The sequence below is a fragment of the Lacerta agilis genome, chromosome 7 (assembly GCF_009819535.1).
Source record: "Lacerta agilis isolate rLacAgi1 chromosome 7, rLacAgi1.pri, whole genome shotgun sequence".
NCBI lineage: Eukaryota > Metazoa > Chordata > Lepidosauria > Squamata > Lacertidae > Lacerta > Lacerta agilis.
The window spans coordinates 48,925,190-48,943,626 of NC_046318.1; the positions used below are offsets into that span (position 1 = coordinate 48,925,190).

Genomic DNA, 18,437 nt, shown 5'->3' on the forward strand with positions numbered 1-18,437 from the left:
ATGCTAATATGAAGCCGGTATCTTGCTTTTTAAACGTATGATTCACACCACAGGACACCAACCTTTGAGGGGCCATGGGCATGTTTGTGAACCAGGCACACTGTTGTGGGTACCACACACACACCACAAAAAGCAAACAACCTATTCAGTTGGCTACAATAGAATGCTGCTTCCAAGCTTAGTTTCACTGCGGGGAAGGGTGGGTACTCTGTGGACACCAGGAAAGGCTTCTGTGTGACCGTATGGGTGTCTATGGGTGCTATGTTGGCAACCTCTAATTTACACATTCATGTTTGGGCACAATGCTTCAGTTCTGGAACTCCCAAAAGGCCACCAGAACCCAATATTACCATCTTTGAAATAATGGTGGTGAGGATGATTATTTAATAAAAAAAACACTTTTATTTTGGCAGACTTTAGTAGTATCATGGACTGATTTATTTACAGCCTTGTTTTGAATTTTGACAGAGTTTTCATGGTTATTTAAGCTAATTAATTAATTAATTAATTAATTAATTACATCGAGTTAATTACCTTGATGGTATAATTATTAAAGTAAGTGCCTGAAATACCGGGTCAGCCTATTTATGTATTTAGTGCAATGCTGTCCACTCTGCCTGGCATCAGCTTTCCAGAAACTCCAGCAGGGGTTCCTTAAAACCAACTGCTGCCTACAGCCTGATCCTTTTAACTGGAGATACCAGGAATTAAACTGGGGGTCTTCTATTTGCAAAGCTTGTGCACCACCTCCAAGCTATGGCTCCTCCCTGTTAACACCTTGGGTTTCTTAGAAGATAGGGATATAAGTTGTATAAAGAAATAAGATTTACAGAATCTTCTATTTGCAGTAATTATATGACAAGCTCATCCTATAGTGTTCTCTAAGGATTAATAACTATAAATTACATATAGTAGAAGTGCTGGAAGTTTCAGTTGACCAGCTTATCAAGCACTAGATGTAATCGTCATATAAAGCAGAGGTGGGGGACATGTAGCTCCCCCCCGCCAGATGTTGTTGGACCAACTCCCATCAATCCCCAGCCAGCCTGGCCAATAGTCAAGGATTGTACGAGTTGGATCTGGAGAATCACAGGTTCCTCACTCCTAATATAAAACACGATTGTGTAAATTAACCCAAAGCAGCTCCCAGATGTTTGCAATAGAACACTAGATTCCCTAATTTCCTACATGGTTCACACACTTATCAGAATATGCTTCTCACTCAAAGAATATAAGGAAAATGTTGGCTTAGAATTGAGACTGTTCATTGTAACACAGTACAGTAAAACAAGATTTTTGCACAAGATCTTTGCACTCTCCCCCCCCCCATTTTTTTTACAGGAATCTCTGAAAACCACATACTAGCATCCATATGGATCCTAAGTAAGAGCATCAAGGTGTCATAAGTGGAAAATATCATCCTTCCCTTCCTATAAAGAGATCAGCATTGTGAAGAAGTATACTGTCTTTTGCCAGAATGGATATTGTGCTATGTACAAAGATCTGTTCTTAATATGATCCAAACACTAATCATCAGTGAACATGGCTGATGAAACCCTCATTATCAGCAACTGCCCGTTCAGACTATAAGAAAGCTTACACGATATCAAATAGGTCTATTATTGTCCATTTCACACTGCGGTGGTTATTTGAGTTAGTCCAAGATCATTGGATTCCTCTCTTCCAGGAGGACAGTAAGATGACATTTCCACGACTAGTCATACTGGCTTGTTTGTACCATCAGCCTCCCTGGAATAAGCAGGATCTTGAATGGTGTTTCTGACTCTGCTGGTGCTTTGTCTGTCCGTCTTCATCTTAAAAGGAAAGCAGAAATCTTTGAAACACCGTTTGAAGTTTTCATCCAGGAAAGCATACAGGATGGGATTTAGGCTGCTATTGGTGTAGCCCAAAGCTATGCAGAAATAGTAGCTGGAAATGGCCGCAGTGCTGTGTGACACATCCCCAAGGGCCTCGACCAAGACAAAAATGTGGATTGGGGTCCAGCAGATAATGAAAACTGCAACCACAACAAGAACAAGTCGAGTGATGCGGCGGAGATTTCGGTCTTTCTCTCGAGATCCAGAGAGGAGCCGCACACTCTTCAAGCGCAGAATCATCAGAGTATAGCAGATGACTATGATTAGTACCGGGATAACAAACGCAAAGACAAAGACACAGATTTTCATAAAGGTGTCCCACCAGGCATAATCTTCATCTGGGAACTGCAAAGAGCACTCTGTACTGCCTGTGTCTGTAAATGCAAAGGCCAATGAGAAGGAAACACAGAAACAGATTAAACTAACAGTTTAACAGTGGGTTGTTGTTTTTAAAGTATGCATGTCATGACAATTCCAAACTAATGTTAAAAAAACTGAAGGAGCGTCTCCACCCCCATCATTCAGCCTGGACACTGAACTCCAGCACCGAAGACCTTCTGACAGTTCCCTCACTGAGAGAAGTGTGGTTGCAGGGAACCAGGCAGAGGGCCTTCTCGGTAGTGGTGCCCACCCCATGGAACACCCTCCCATCAGATGGCAAACTTTTGACTTTTAGAATGGCAGATGTCTTTTAGAAGGCAGCCCTATTCAAGGACGTTTTTAATGGCTGGTGTGTTAATCTGTTTTTAATATTTTGTTGGGAGCTGCCCAGGGTGACTGGTGCATGGTGCATTGGTGCAACCCAGTCAGATGGGTGACATATAAATACTGTAATAAAGTTGTTGTTGTTGTTACTACTAATGTGATTTCAAGACTTTCCACTTTGCACTGTTAGGGTCAGGTGTTCCTAACTGGGTCTTCACTTTCTAATTGCAGTCCCTCATCCTCCATGCATTCTGTAGTTTGCTCAACTTTGCTTTGCGGTGTTAATGCTGATTTGAGAGGGTGAACTTTCATGTGCCCTTACAACTGTATTTCAAACAGAGAGTTTATTGTCTCTACCTGCAGGCGATTCTGTACCTCTCTAATGAACTGGAGCTCTTTCAATTATGGTGCTTAGAAAGAGATGTAGCTTTTAGAAGGGTTGTTCTGTAAGTAATGAGGAAGAACAGCTGAGAGTGGGAATGCATGATTTACAGAGATGAGAAATTCATGATGCAGCGGAACAAATATTCTCAGAGTGATATCATGCTTCAACAAACTCGATTGAACCGATGGTCTTAACAGGCTTTGCTCCTGCACAACAAATTGTGCTTTTTGCATTCCTGATATTAAATTGACAAGAAAAACATTGAAAGCATGGAAGCTGCTGAAAAATTATACATGGAGTAGTTGTTCCTGTGTGAGCTACAATTCTCAACACCTTTAACAAGCTACAGTTCCCAGGATTTTTTGAGGAGAGTGTGCCTTAATTGAGAGTGTGACCTTAGTTTGGATCCCTCTTTGGGCCTCTGGAAAGTGGATTGCTTTTCCTCAAACCACTTTGGGCCAGACCTGCTTGGACTCAGGTCCAAAGTGGAGGCCTGCTTCAGAAATTCAGGGCTTCCTCTGTCTCCCCACAGTCCACCATGAACATGGGGAATTGAACCATTAGTTATTTTTTTGCAGAATTTGTTGAGATTATAAACTATGAGTCCTGTTGTTTGCTGCTGCTTGTTTATATTATTTTACTGTTTTTAGTGTACTCTTCTCTGATCTCCTTAGGGAGGGAGAGTGGGATATAAATTATTGTAAACAATAATCACACTTTCTGGCATAGTAACCCCTTCTGATTGGATGAACCCTGCCAGTTGTGTAAGGAGAGATTTTTTTAAATAATCTGGGGAGGAGCAATTCACTTTCCCCCCTGCACTTTTGGGGACTGTATGAATATAGCATAGGTTACAAAAGCACCCAAGGTAAGTAGCATGCAAATTTATAGAAGGATAGGTGCAATGGTTAGGTGTTACGATGAATGAAAACATGGGCTAAAAGACATCAAATCCTGAAACCATATATGTCAACATAGTTTGACTGACTTCAGGCAACCACTGCAGAGTGACTCACCTGATAAAAAGTACCAATGGGTTAATAGTGATTATATTTCGTAGCATAATATCATGTACTTGTCATTCTAAGTGCTTCTGAATTATAATCTAATGGATATTGCATAATTATTCGCTGCATATTAACAAGGATAAATTGTGGCTGTGCTTTTCACACACAAAGTAGCCTACCAGCGACATAATTTAACAGATGTGAGCCAATGCATTTGGATCCTTTTCAGCATCCAATCTCATTCAGCTCGTTCATCACTGCAGGGCCCATGAAAGATACACCATCAACTTGAGGGATTCAACCAGTTTGCAGATTTCTGTTGCATGCAGTTGATTCATATGAATGACGTTTTTGTGAGAATGAGCGGTTGCCAGACTGCTACGTATGTTACAATTTCGTACTGTATATGAATCAGGGTGGGCTATTTTTTTCTTTCACACAGGAAAGTAACAACGACGAATAATATTTTGCATTTATGTAGTATAGTTTTGTAAAAACACTGCATAGGTGTGGGTGGGTGGGTGGGGGGTGTTTGTCATCTCAGCAATCATTAATACCAATTGGTAGTATTATTCTCATATTGTTAAAGGAGTAGGAGCTGAGATTTTCCCAATAAGTGAAACTTGTCAAAGTCCATCTACTGAGTTTATCGTGAAGGCAAGATTTAAACCAGTGAATTCCTAATGGGAAAGGGCCATAACAGAGCATCTGCTTTGCTTACAGAAAGCCCCAGTTCCAATCCCTGGCATTTCCAGGTGGGACTGGGAATGTCCTTTGTCTGAAATGCTGGAAAGTCACTGCCAGTCACTGCAAAGTCTACAATGACTGGCTGCAGCACTCCATAATTTCAGTCAATAAGGAGCTAGATGGACTACAGGTAATGGGACAAAGCAGCTTCCTTTGTCCCTACAGTCACCACCACACCTTAATCTCTTAGGCACTGACCTACACTAGCTTTCAAGTAAGAGTATGGTATTGCAGGCTAGATTATTTTGCAGTTACAACCATGATCACTAGAAATCCATCTTTTGAAAAAGGAAAAGGAGCAGTTTTGAGGATTCTAGTAAGAACATGTCAAGTGCATAAAAGCAGCTGGTATTCAAAAATTAATTGTGTTAGTCTCCTCTATGCTTATTTTAAAAAAAGTTTATTATTGGGCAGAAACAAATCACCAGCAAAGAACAGAGCCCATACTCACCTTCCCTGACTTTGGTACCTCCAAGGACGATGGCCGATATGCCAACTGATGAAGATAAGAGCCAGATACATATGTTGATGATCTTTGCCTTCCGGGGAGTACGGAAGTCCAGAGCCTTCACCGGGTGACACACAGCAATGTATCGATCAACACTCATCATGGTCAGCGTGAATATGCTGGTAAACATGTTATAGTAGTCAATGGAAATAACTATTTTACACAGCACATCCCCAAATGGCCACGAGTTCATTAAGTACTCAGTACTTTGGAAAGGCATTGTGGTGGTTACTAGGGCATCTGCTAGGGCCAGATTAAAAATGTAGATATTGGTTGCTGTCTTCATCTTTGTGTACCTGCAACACAAGAAGAATTTTTCATTATGTCATCCCATAAGTCAGTTTAGTTTTGAGAATGCTCTGAAAGAAACATTTAACTTTGAGGTGAATTTAAATAGCGGGGGGGGGGGTGTGACTTTTCACTGAACGTTTCCCAGACACCCAAAGTACTCCCCTCCTTTAAGTTACTTTTGTGTATGTGATGGTGGTGCACTAACAGGGGTGAAAGTGTTTCCCTATTAGGATGAGAACCTTTGGTTCTGCAGATGTTGGACTTCACTCCCACTCTGGGGCATTTTGCTGCTTGAGGCAAAGGACAAAATTGCAGCTTTGAATACCACAATTCCATCTCCAAAAGCAGGCTGGATTGGCAGTTGAATTTCACTTGAACGCTAGTGATGTCAGTAAAATAGTGGGATGTAAGCAATGTACTTCTTGGCTAACTTTGTTGCCCATGTTTTATAATTAAACTGCTGGAATTCCTTACAAGGACTTAGTTACATTTTCAGTGATGGTGGCTTGTAGAAACTGAAAAACCACGCTAGGATTAACATTATCCAAGTGATGCACAACCATTTGGCAAATTGCTTTAGCTGAAAAGTTAACAGGAAAACTGAAGGCTATAAAGGTTAAAAATATATAACCCTTTGTTTTTGTTTTGTTTTGTTTTGTTTCATATGTTAACAGTTTACCTATATACCTCAGTTGGTAGAGCATGAGACTCTTAATCTCAGGGTCATGGGTTCAAGCCCCACATTGGGCAAAAGATCCAATGATTCCTCCATCAACCCATGGCAACCTATAGGAAGACTGTAAGTTAATATACTGGATTTCATAATGAACACTATTGCAGCCAATGTACTGTGATTCTGTTTTGTTTTGATATTTGTATGTTCAGAAACCTTTCAATAAAAACATTTATTTATTTATTTATTTATTTATTTATTTATTTATAAACCCACTTATGGGGTACTTTACCACAATGGAAGAAAGCAAGATAGTGTGTGAAGGGCAGGCACACACACAGTTCTATCTTCTGATAATTCATCCCCATCCCCAACCCACCAAGCATCTGCTGCCTGAGGCAACCACCTCATTTTACCTAATGGTAGGTCTGGCCCTGTTCCCATTGTAACCCAATGGCCATGCTAGCTGGGGTTGATGGGTGCTAGAGTCCAACAACATCTAGTGGGCAACAGGCGTCCCATCATTGATCTATGAGAAGGAAACAGAGCACTGCATTTCCAGTGCAACTGGGCAATGTTCCCAGAAGCAATTTCATTGCTTGGTTCAGCAGTGCATAAGAAATACATGTTCCCGTTTTCCCTTTCCTACTTACCCCCATGAATAAGGACAATGCTTCTTTATTTTCCCTCAGAGATGATGCTATATAGTCATATCTGAGTGCCTACATTGCCATATTTTAGCCTTGAGACAAAGACATTAAGTCAATTGTTTAGTTAGAATCTGGGAGTGGGTGGAGAATGAACCCTTCTAAGAAAAGCAAGGATGCTGTATTGTTTAATTACAGTTTTGCATTCTTCTCTGTGTGTTTCTTCCAATGTGTAAATTGCTGTATTGATTGTTGGCTTTATGCTAATTTCTCCTTTGGGTGTAAGTATCATGCAGCAAGAGAGAATAAAATAGTACTGGAGAAAAATTCAAGGGAAGAAAATAGCAGTTGTGGGAGCAATTGCGGGAGGGCAAAGACAGATTTATTTGGATTTTCCAGGCGACATTTCTCATCTTCTGCAAGTCCACTTTTTACCTTTTTCCTTTTTTTGCAAAAGAAAACTTGGAGCAGTTTTCAGTAGGCTACTGTTTACCGACAGAAATACTAGCATTTGCCAACGCCTGTAGTCTATATATTTTATTTCACCCTTTAACTGATTTATTGCTGCACTGCTGTGTTAGCAATTAAGTTTTACTCGCCAGCAGCAGAACTAAATTCATGAGCAATTTTAATTAGATTATGCAAATTAGTCAAGCCATCATAAAGTTGCAATATGTATTTTCATAAAATAAGATCCAACAACAGCTAAATGACGACATATTTTTTTCAGCGGATGACAAGTAACGCCCCCTAGTGTTTCCATTCTTTTCAGGAACCACAGTTGTGTTTTTTTGCCAAGTGAGTGGTTGCCATCGATCTGTCAGCCTTTAGCAACATTCAGCACTACTGCTGTAAGAAGAAATGCTTAATGGACTGAATAGCTGAATATTGCCAGCTGGTTATATTACAAAATGTCACACATGCAAACAGTAACATGATAGTCACTGTAAATGCATACATATGATGAAGGGCTTTTCCTAGTATGGGTGGTAAATGATGAAATCCAGGCACTCTTCAGGACAATCCCCAAGCCATGCCCTAATAGCCATGTCCCTTCTAAGACTCTAGAACAAAAATGAATTTTTGACCAATTCAGACATTATGACTTCAGTACCAACCCAGTTTACAGATTGCCTCCACTGGTGAATTTTCAGTAACTTCATCTGAAGGCAGCCTGTTTAGGGAAGTTTTTAATGTATGACATTTTAATCTTTGTTGGAAGCCACCCAGAGTGGCTGGGGAAACCCAGCCGGATGGGTGGGGGACAAATAATAAATTGTTGTTGTTGTTGTTGTTGTTATATTATAAAGCCCCACTTGGCTCTTACATTGCAGCACAGCTGGAACTCAAGCCATGCTACGAAGGAGAAATGGTTCTCCTAACATCATGGTGACATCAAGTGAATGGCACCTGGCCAGCCCTGTCCACCGATCAAAGTTGCCCACCAGTGGGGGAGAGGGGGGAGCCCAGGAATTTGCCTGCTAGCTGCAAAGAGTCCCCACACTCCTGCTTTTGATCTTCCATATTTTAGACAATTTAACTACAGAGTTCAAAATATTTTGGGCTCTGAGGCACAAACATGTTTACATATGGGGACACACACACACACCATTGTAGTTACTAGTTATACATTAACATAGCAGAAACACTGACTTATGGTTGTGATGGTGTAACAAAATTGCTACGCTGTTGTAACTTTACTACACTATTGTTATTTGAAGTCATACTTGGGTGGAGGATTTAGTTGCAAGTCTATCCTGTGTCATTTGGCCAGCATAATTTAGAGTAGCATTGCACTGTTAAACTCTTTCATTCCACTGGTACTAGTTGAAACATGTCCAATTACACTGTCACCACCTCTATGAAAAAATGGCTACATTTGAATTTTGTTAAAGTAGCAATATGTACTTGAATAAGTCACAACTGACGTCCCCCATTGATTTCCATTAGGCTTCTATGATCTCTTTGCAGCTGTATTCTTAAAATTTCATGCAGTAGCTGGCAACAACAATCTGCACAAAGTCTGCAGTCATATATAGGCAGTTTTCACAGATAATCAGGGTTGCAAATTGCAGCTGTTTGCCTTGATTAAACTATACATTAAATGTTGCTATGATTAACACTAATGTTTAAGGACTGCAATTGCTCACTCAAATTAGCCTTTAAGTCAACATCTGGAAAACATAATACTAAAAGACTGTTCATAAAAAGAACATCTTTAAAAGAGGCAGCCAAGCATTTGCCCAAAAAACCCAAAGGACTTGCAAAATGGAAAATTAAAGGATTTCGTTCATTTGCACTGAAGCTTATGACCAGTAGTGGGTGCTGTGGCTGCACCACCTACCTGACCTTCAGCCAGCTGCACCACTGCTGCTTACAGGGCAATGGGGGGGGGAGGCGAGGTTGGCATAGTGCAAACTCACCAGGAAGAACACTGGATTGACTGTGTAAGTATGTTTGCACTGTGCCAACCTCACCACTGCCTCACTACTACTCTGCTACTCTACCTCCCAATAAGCAGAAATGACATAACTAGCTGGAGGGCAGTTGAGTGGCACTGTCCAATCACGTCACTTGCTATTACCAATGACAAAAAATGGTTAAGCAGGAAAAGTTTATTACCCGTTTTAAACCAGTTTCTAATCCAGGAAGTGATCTCCCATCTATCCCACCACAAAGCTTTCTTAGGAGCCTTTGATGACAGACAAATTACTGAATGTAGCATCTCACTTCTTTTTTCTCACAGGGAGGGATGGGAGAGAAATTTGATTCAGTTCACATTTAAGAGCATCCTTACCTCATTCTCACTTTCCAAAACAATATGCAAACCAAAACACAAACAGATTTCCCAAGTCTCACCCATTCAAATTTTGCAATGAAAGTTCTCAAGTGAACAAATGTGTACAAAACTCAAAGAAGTGTGCATATAAATGCATCTGTTGGAGAAAATAACATACTATATGCCTTATATTAGGGAAATTTCTTTACAAACATGTATATTTTGGGAAAGTAAGTGTGTGTGTGTGTGTGTGTGTGTGTGTGTGTGTGTGTACTAGGGGAAATGTGCAGGAAAATGCTGATAAATTTTCATGAGAACCTTTTAAAAAAAATGCAATCTGATGTGGAAATGTGGGGAACTGACCTTAAGACTGGACAAATGAGGAACCAACACTGTCCCATCCCTACTCACAATACAACAGCTCAAAAGAAATGTACTTTAACATTCTAGTCATGCCTTTTCTTCTTCTGTTTGGTTGCTTCAGGCAATAGGAACCAATGTGATAGATGATGGTTGGTTTGTTGGTTTGTTTGTTTTCATTAACACCACACACACACACCCCAATCTAATCCAACACAAAGCACTATGGATAAGTATTGACTTAATAAGTGAGCTCTAATTCTTGCACTGCCAAATTAAGGCTCAAAGATGCAGCAGGGGGTGGGGGTGGGGGAATGGAAACTGACTCTACTCTTTAATCTCAGGTACAAGAAAACTTATTTCTTAATGAGAACTCCAGAAAGAATTCTTGATCTTTGAATGGTCTGTTCTGAAGACCTAACTAGATGTTATGAGGAGGAAAGCCGGAAGCCACTGTCCTATGTTTCCTGGGAACAACTAACTAGAGAAACACATGATGGGGCAGCATCATGTTCCCCACCCATGCTTCGCTTTAACTCCTGCTGCCTGGAGAGTGCTGGTAAATGTTGGATGTGATGATGTCATGTCAGATATTTCACTTCCTAGATGTTAATTAGGAGACTTCTTAGGAGAGTGGGGCCAGTGGCAGCCAGAGTTCTGCTGATTTCTACACATAGGAAAGCCCAGTGATGTGAGACAGAATTTCCCCTGCTGTCCACCAAGTAGGGCTTGGGTATGAATCCCAAGGATAGGGACCTTAGAGAGAATGGGAGAAGGGGAGGTGCATCCTTCCCACTGTTCAGAGCCAAGTCACCGAACTAAGCACCCAAAATTTGGTGCCCCAACTGCTACAGACTCCTTTAGTCATTAGCCTCTATGCAGTTAACATCACATGGACAGAAGAAGGAATGTCTGTGTGGAGGAACCCTGCTGAACACGTGTAGGAGCTTCCCATGAATCATGCTGGGTTCCAGCTCACAAACAGCATACATTTAGCAGGTTTGTGCCCGATACATAGATAGAATGGGGTTGAGGGACCTTTGTTTGACAGCAGATGTATGTGAGGATGTAATAGCCTACATCCATGCCATACCATTAAACCACTCTTACACCCCTCCAACAGTCATGGCTTCCCCTCAAGAATCCTGGCATCACCTTAAAGCTGATGTGGCAGGGTTTTAACCTGACATTCAGCGTTTCCAAATTTCCTCTTGTCCCGCTGTTTTCTCCTAGGGGATAGAGCCCTTTAGTATTCAACTAGAGCAAACAGCAATTCAAATTTTCTCCATATTGACATTTGCTCTGATTTATTTCCAAAGAGTGGGTTTCCCCAGGGAAAGTGGTGTGGCAAGGGCAAAACCTCTTGGATCCATGCATAGAAAGAGCAGGAGAAGTGGATAACCACTCCGATCCATGCTTTCTAGGCAAGGGACAAGCGAGTGTGGACAAGTCCCCATACACTGAGGACTAGCTGCCTAGTTTTCCTGTTCCTTGAAATAGAACAGAAATACGTATCTGCAGAACTTCCTTGCATTGAATCATTTTATTATTTTAAGGCTGGTTTTTTTAATGCTTTTGTTAGCTGCCTTAGTGCTACCAGTGATGTAGAAAGATGGAATATAAATTTCTTTTTTAAAAGTACCGAGGCATTCCATATGACCTTTTATATGCACTAGAACATATGAATAAGACTATATGGATTTTACCAGTCAGACTGGATTAGACCAATCCAGGTGTTGCCTGTGATGGGTTTTGATGTGTATCATTTCAGACATACTTTGTATTAGTACTTTTGTTTGAAAAACATAGCTCTTCTACATATCCAAATGTAAATGTTAATAGGCAGGGTTATATCACTCATTTGAGTTAATAAAATGTTAGAACTATGAATAGTACCCTGTGCAGATTGTTATACCACAAAGCATGGATAACCAAGCGGTGCCCTCCTGATGTTTTGAACTAAAATTCTCCTCAGCCCCACTCAGCATGGGCAGAGGTCAGGGATGCTGGGAGTTGTTGTCTAAAACTTCTGGAGGACACCTGCAATAAGGAATCGTATGGAAGATCTCTTAATCCTGGTTAGTTTCTTTAATGTTTGTTTAACACTACTACACACACAGTGTGGTAGAAGTGGACTTTCCCTATATGTTTAATACATTCTTCTAGATGAAATGGGCATTCTTATAGCCCAATCCCATGCAAACTCCACTGGTGATTGTGAGTGTGGAACCCTGTATTGATATTTTTCCAGCAGAAATTTAGGCGGAAGCGGCAGAGAAACAGAAGTATATTTTTCCACCCCTCTCATTGGGATTGTATCCATACTGCAAGAGATCAGCAAAAATGTTTCTTGTAAAGACCATTTTTTAATGCAGAAAATTATTCAAATCACTGGAGGCTTGTTAGATAATTAGGGAAAGTGGCTAATTTGGAGTCTGATGACAGTCATCTGCTCTTCCATTTAAGTGGCATCCTGGGGCAATGGGCATCAGTACATTGAGGGAGTGACTCCAGAATTACTGCTGGAGTCACATAATTCTTATGGGAGCCATTACTAGTTGACAATGGCATCACAGTGGCAAATCCAAAAGGCTGAAGTTCTGAATCCATTAGATGCTGAAATTAGTGCCCATTTCCTCTCCTTACCAAAAAAAGGCCATAAAACAAGCTGCAACATTTCCAGTGAACATCCCACTGTGACAAAAATATGTTAAAATAACAAAGGCTTTTCTTGCATGTATGATTTCCAGAGTTAGGAAATGCATTAGATTTCTAAAGTTAGAAAAGGCATTAGAAAAGTGCCATTTTATTTTAAACCCAGTCTTGTTTCCTATAGAAATTGAGTCTCTAGCCCTGCAGAGATCCAGTTGGGGTCAGTTACTGAAAATGGTACAGTAAGACCTATATACAAACTCCAGAAATTTATGGCAGGAGGAGGGAAGTGGCATTAAGAGACATCTGATTGGAAAAGAGAAAATGCTCAAGAAATAGAATCCAATTAGGAACGAGACTCAGGAACCTAGAGAAAAGGAGCTGAGCCCACAGAAACTGTATGTTCACCTAAGGTGTACAGTTGTTACCCTAGGTGCTCACAGGTCTCCTGTCATTATACTAGGCTGACAGAGATTACACACTCCCGACCCTGACTGCACCACAAGCAGAAAACAAGGACTCAATGAGGTAAATCCAAGCTACATGTCAAGGTGCATGCCTAACACACATATTTGCAGCATATTATTAAGATACTACATGTTTAGAAGAATTTTCAGAAAGCATTTGTCCATTTTTCAGATGGGGAACTCTGAAAAGCCATTAGTGAAGACATGGCACAAAGAAAGAAAAAGGAAAGGAAAGAAACACGGAAGGAAGTGAACTTACTTGGCCATCATGCTAAGCACCATTTCAAGGACTTTAGTAAATAGCAGTGAGATCCTACACAAGTTACTCCAGATAAGTAAGCCCTATTGTGCTCAGTAGGATCTGTTCCCATGTCAGTGTATATAGAGCTGTAGCCAGTCAAAGTAATTAGGAACATGGAAAATAATTTTTCTGTCGCACACAATCATTCTTTCTACAAACAAACAGAAATGTATACCTTTTCATAGAGACACCCGCTCCCATATGAATACAGAGAAACTCAGTATATAACTCCCCCTTTCCACACAGGCACAAAGAAAGCTTCTCTATCTCACACTCATTTAAAACACATTAGAAATTGTTTGTATAATTTTGAAGTTTATAAGATGCAGTGTTCCCCTCACATATATTTTGTGATATACACATTTCCCCACAAAAACATCCATTTATTGTGCTGATTTGGAAGCACTTCCTCTGGAGGATTTCAATGAATTGTTAGTGTTGTGCAGGTGTCTGCTTAATTTTATTATTCAATATTGTTCACTGTTTGAAATTTTTGCTTTGTTTTCTCCACCCCCTTTTTACCTGTCTGGCTTGCTGAGCACTGATCAGCCCCCCCCCAACACACACACATGATTTAGCACCAAACATTCCAAACTGTGGGATTTGAGCAGCTGGAAAGGATCCTGCCAAGGATTTTGATCACAACATGAAGCACACCAGAAATTTAGTACAGAAAACTGACAGCTTGCAAAACTGGTAATATATATATATATATATATATATATATATATATATATATATATATATATAATAGCAAAGAAGCAGAAGGCCCAAAGATAAATGACTGGGAGATCTGCTACCAACTCTCTCTGAATGGTTATTTAAGAAAGCTATTGAAAACTCTAGTTTTGATTTGAGAAGCAGTGCTGGGAGAAAAGATATTTAAGATATTCCACTCCCAACATCATTGTCTCCATCTAATTTTTCCCCATCCTGAAGCTCCTATTAGCTCTGCTGGAGGGACTGGGTCAATTCAGTTAACTGTATGCTGCCTACATTTTTCTTTTCATATTACAGCTACCATTAGCTTTGGGGGGTGGGCATTTTCGATCAGGGAAATGGCATGCGTTGCAAGATTAATCCCACTTCTACAGCATCAGGGCTTCAATCACAATCAAAGCTCACAGCAGATGTTTGAAAGAAAAAAAGAACAGTCATGAAAATTGATCAAAGATTACCTGTAGTGTATCTATCCCCCCCCCACCAAAAACATCCATCAAGTATCCTGTAACAAAAAATCTGTAATTTTATGTGCACTTATATGATAGTTCATGCTATTCATACTCAGAGTATTGAAATCAATTGTATCTCTCTCTCTCTCTCTCTCTCTCTCTCTCTCTCTCTCTCTCTCACACACACACACACACACACACGAGAGGGGGGGGAGAGAGTCTTTGTGTGTACTTTCCCGCCCTCCACAATCCCATCCTCTGTGAGTGCAGTGTTCATTTATGGATGATTCCCACAAGCTCAACAGAATACCTATCCCCTCACCAGGCATGGGCCAATAGGGTGAATGGGACATCACTCACCACACATGTTCCCTTCTACTCTTTCCCTCCACTCAGCACAAGCTCAAGCTACTCATGCCGTGGTGCATAAGCAATTTGTATCAAACCGAGAGAGAGGGCTGGGTGGGAAACTCAGAAACCCCAGTCAGGTGTCCTCCCTCAAACATTTCCCATCAGAGGAGGCAGAGCCCTTGCCTGTTGAGTGGCCTCCCTGCTGTAGAAGTTCAGAACCCAACCTTTGGAGCCAGACCATTAGGAAGGTGGTGTAGCGAGCACACCCTTGCTCTCCCTTCTTCACAGGATGAGAAACCCTTTGAGAAAGGACGCTTGGATAGAGCTACAGTGGCCTCACATTTACCCCAATGGCATTTTGTGCTGCCTGTACATCTACTCACATGCAGGGAGTGGGGGTAAAACAGGGCTCTGTTAGGCCTGGTGGGGGAATCTTTTCTTCCAAAGCTCCTATACCCATGTTATACTGCTGAGACATCTGATTTTAGGGTAACAAAACTTCTATATAGTTTAAAAAATAATAATAAATAATGACACTGTTTCATTTGAAAAACAAAAAAGGAAAATATTATAAATACTAGATCTATTGACAGTTGAAGTGTATGTGTATTATATAATGTTAGCAATAATATAGACCACATTAACTGTGTCTTATCCCTGGAGGGAGCTCTGCTCACATATTTCCACAGTGCTTCCCAGCACTGATTCTCTCAGACTTTTAACTTTCAAGCCCATGTTCTGCCTCAGTTTTCACTTTTATTCTTACAACCAAATGAAGACAGTCTCTGACTCACACTTAAAACAGTCACATCTGTGTCCACAAAGCACTTTCCCCCTTTATTGGATTAGCACAGTAAACTGTGAGGGGAAATATCTTGAATTAGTAATGCCACATAAATGAGGGGTTTCTGCCATCCTGCCAACCCTGCCATTTGCAAGCACTGATCCAGCATCTGTAGTTTGGTCCTGGCACTCAAATAGCCCTCAGTAAGGAAGCATCCTAGAACTCAAGCAGCCCAAGGGATACAACCATCAAGAAACAGAGAGCTTTCCCCCTTATATGAAACATTATAACATGGCAGACCATTGATCCACCTAGTGCAGTATTGTCTGTGCTGACAGCTGCTCTCAATAGTTCCAGCGTGAAGTCTGCCCAGTCCTACCTGGAGTTGCTGGGAACTGAACCTGGGATCTTCTGCATGCAAAATAGATGCTCTACCTACCACTAAGCTATGACCCTTCCTATTTTCCCTTAGTTCCCTTTAGTTATCTAGCTTCCCCCCAACAAGGACAGTTAAAAGACCCACCAAAATCCTCCTTCATACTTCTTACCTTATGATGACAAACATGACTAAAGAGTTGCCAACCAAGCCCACCACAAAGACCACGGAGTAGACTGCAGTGATGATTATGGGAATAGCTGGGGAGATGTTGGTGTCATTCTGCTGTAAGTCCTCATAAGTGCCACTACTACTGTTGCCATATTCTGCCCAGTCCACAAGCCAGCTGCTGCTGCTGCTGCTGCTGCTGCTGCTGCTGCTGCTGCTGCTGCTGCTGCTGCTGCTGCTAGGAAGTGGGCAAGGTCCTGGGGAGCAGGTAGGGCCCGGCTCCTCACGAAAAATATACACTGGGGATTCCATGGAGGCTTTCACCTCCAGCCCAGGTAGAGAAGAGGAGACAGGAGCAGATGGATACACTGGAAATAGAAGAGTGAAATTAAAAGAGTGCAATTAATAGAGACATCACTAAAGATGATAAAGGTGTCATTGGAACAGTCCTGAACTCCTTCTTAAACATTGTTTTTAATATAAAAGGAAAGAACAGTATTGGGAAAAGGAAAGCATAAAGTGGCAGAGCACATTCATAAAAACCTGGACTCAAGAACATCACTACCTAGCAAAGTAATAAACTAATACAGGTTCCCTACTGCACCAAAGTGCTTTTGAATTGAACTCATTTAGTCCTCTAGAAAGCAATGAGAGAAAACTTGATAGACCCCACATACTTCAGATACTAGGTTAGGGAAGAGATTCACAATCATTGAAGTGTTTGAAACTCCTTTTGACTTTTAAAATACTAGGTATGAGAAAACTTGATGAGTTTTCCAGGTAAGTTTTAAGCCCTCTTAGATTGAGGTACACTGCATCATTGGCTCAGGACCCGAGATACATTTCAGTTTGCTCTCATTTCATCAGTAATTTATTGCATATCCAGACAAGGGATTCTTTCCTCTTAGGTAAAATTAAAAGGGGATCAATTTCCATTTAAAGTACAGCCAGTTTTCTCAAAATAGGTGGAGGGCACAGAATGCATTTCAATAAAATAAAAATCATAAATAAAACGAGAGAAACAGAACAGAAAGTACATTACCTTTTTGTAAAATTCAATGAAAGGAGCGGGATCTCCCAGGAGATATTTTCAGAATTTGAAAAGCATCCTCTCCCTCTCTCTCTCTCTCTCTCTCTCTCTCTCTCTCTCTCTCTCTCTCTCTCTCTTTCGGAGGTGACTGTTATCTTGGGAATCTGGAGGGTTCACACGCCCTGGGGATGAAGAATAGCCGGGATGCCAAGACAGATCACAAGTATTAGCTCCAAGACTGCAGAAGCTGTAACTGCAGCCTGCACTTTACCTTTGTACAAGCAGTCTCTCACTCACACTCTGTCTCCCACTAAACAGCTCAGTATATGCCGGCAGTCCTTGCACACATTCTCCTCCAAGCTCACATGACTATTCTCTAAACACCACTTGGGAAGAATAAGGCAGCCAGTCCTGCAGCACCTAGGAGATTTTTTAAATACCACCTTACAAGTTGCTCTCCCACCCTATCCCAGCCTTTCCCCAGGTTTTAAAATGCTTAAGCAATCGTATTTCCTCTGGTTAATTATATAAAAGACAGCAAAAAGAACATCTGTGATAAAGCAGATCCGACTGCCCACTTGATACATGTTGAATGCATTCAGGATTGTTCTCACATTGTGTCCCTGTTTCATTAAATCCATACAAAGAAGGGGGGCAGAGAATGCTCTCTCCTATGATGCTGTAGAAATGATAAGAGAGAACCACATTAGAACATGTTAGATACATTGCATATCATTTAGATGCATTATGGATCTACAGCCAACAACTCCATTTATATTCGATAATGATTTTGTCATTTATTCACATTGTATTGCAAGTAGATTTGTAAGAAAGAAAGAAAGAAAGAAAGAAAGAAAGAAAGAAAGAAAGAAAGAAAGAAAGAAAGAAAGAAAATACCTTTGGCACCCTTTATCTATTTGCTTTATTTATTTAACAGCTCAGTGAAGAAAACTTCTGTTCCAACAACAATGGAGACTCTGCAAGTGTTGATGGGCTCCGATATCCATCAACTGCAGGCAGCCCAGCCAATGGTCAAGGACAATGCAGGTTGAAGTCCAGCCACATCTGGATGGCCACAGGTGTCCCATCTCTACTTTTCAGCGATCCTATGGTGCATGAAAGAATACCCTCATAAGTCAACAATTGTCAAGCTTTGT

At 40.9% G+C, this 18,437-nt stretch overlaps 1 protein-coding gene across 1 annotated transcript; it reads right to left on the bottom strand.

Moving 5' to 3' along the window:
- Positions 1–1,348: 1,348 nt before the first annotated feature.
- Positions 1,349–17,357, bottom strand: OPRK1 (opioid receptor kappa 1). The gene is made up of 4 exons (XM_033155202.1): positions 17,293–17,357; positions 16,255–16,618; positions 5,173–5,525; positions 1,349–2,251 (listed from the first exon to the last, which is right to left on the bottom strand). Exons 2-4 carry the CDS (start codon positions 16,560–16,562, stop codon positions 1,719–1,721), a joined length of 1,194 nt encoding a protein of 397 aa, XP_033011093.1. The 5' UTR covers positions 16,563–16,618; positions 17,293–17,357; the 3' UTR covers positions 1,349–1,718.
- Between the last annotated feature and the right edge of the window lie 1,080 nt (positions 17,358–18,437).

Excerpts from the sequence above, each read along its gene's own strand:
- OPRK1 (XM_033155202.1), bottom strand. The coding sequence starts at position 16,562 with ATGGAATCCCCAGTGTATATTTTTCGTGAGGAGCCGGGCCCTACCTGC. Across the intron at positions 5,526-16,254 it reads GTCATGTTTGTCATCATAAG|GTACACAAAGATGAAGACAG; the intron begins GTAAGAAGTATG and ends CTTGTGTTGCAG. Across the intron at positions 2,252-5,172 it reads AGGTACCAAAGTCAGGGAAG|ACACAGGCAGTACAGAGTGC; the intron begins GTGAGTATGGGC and ends TTGCATTTACAG.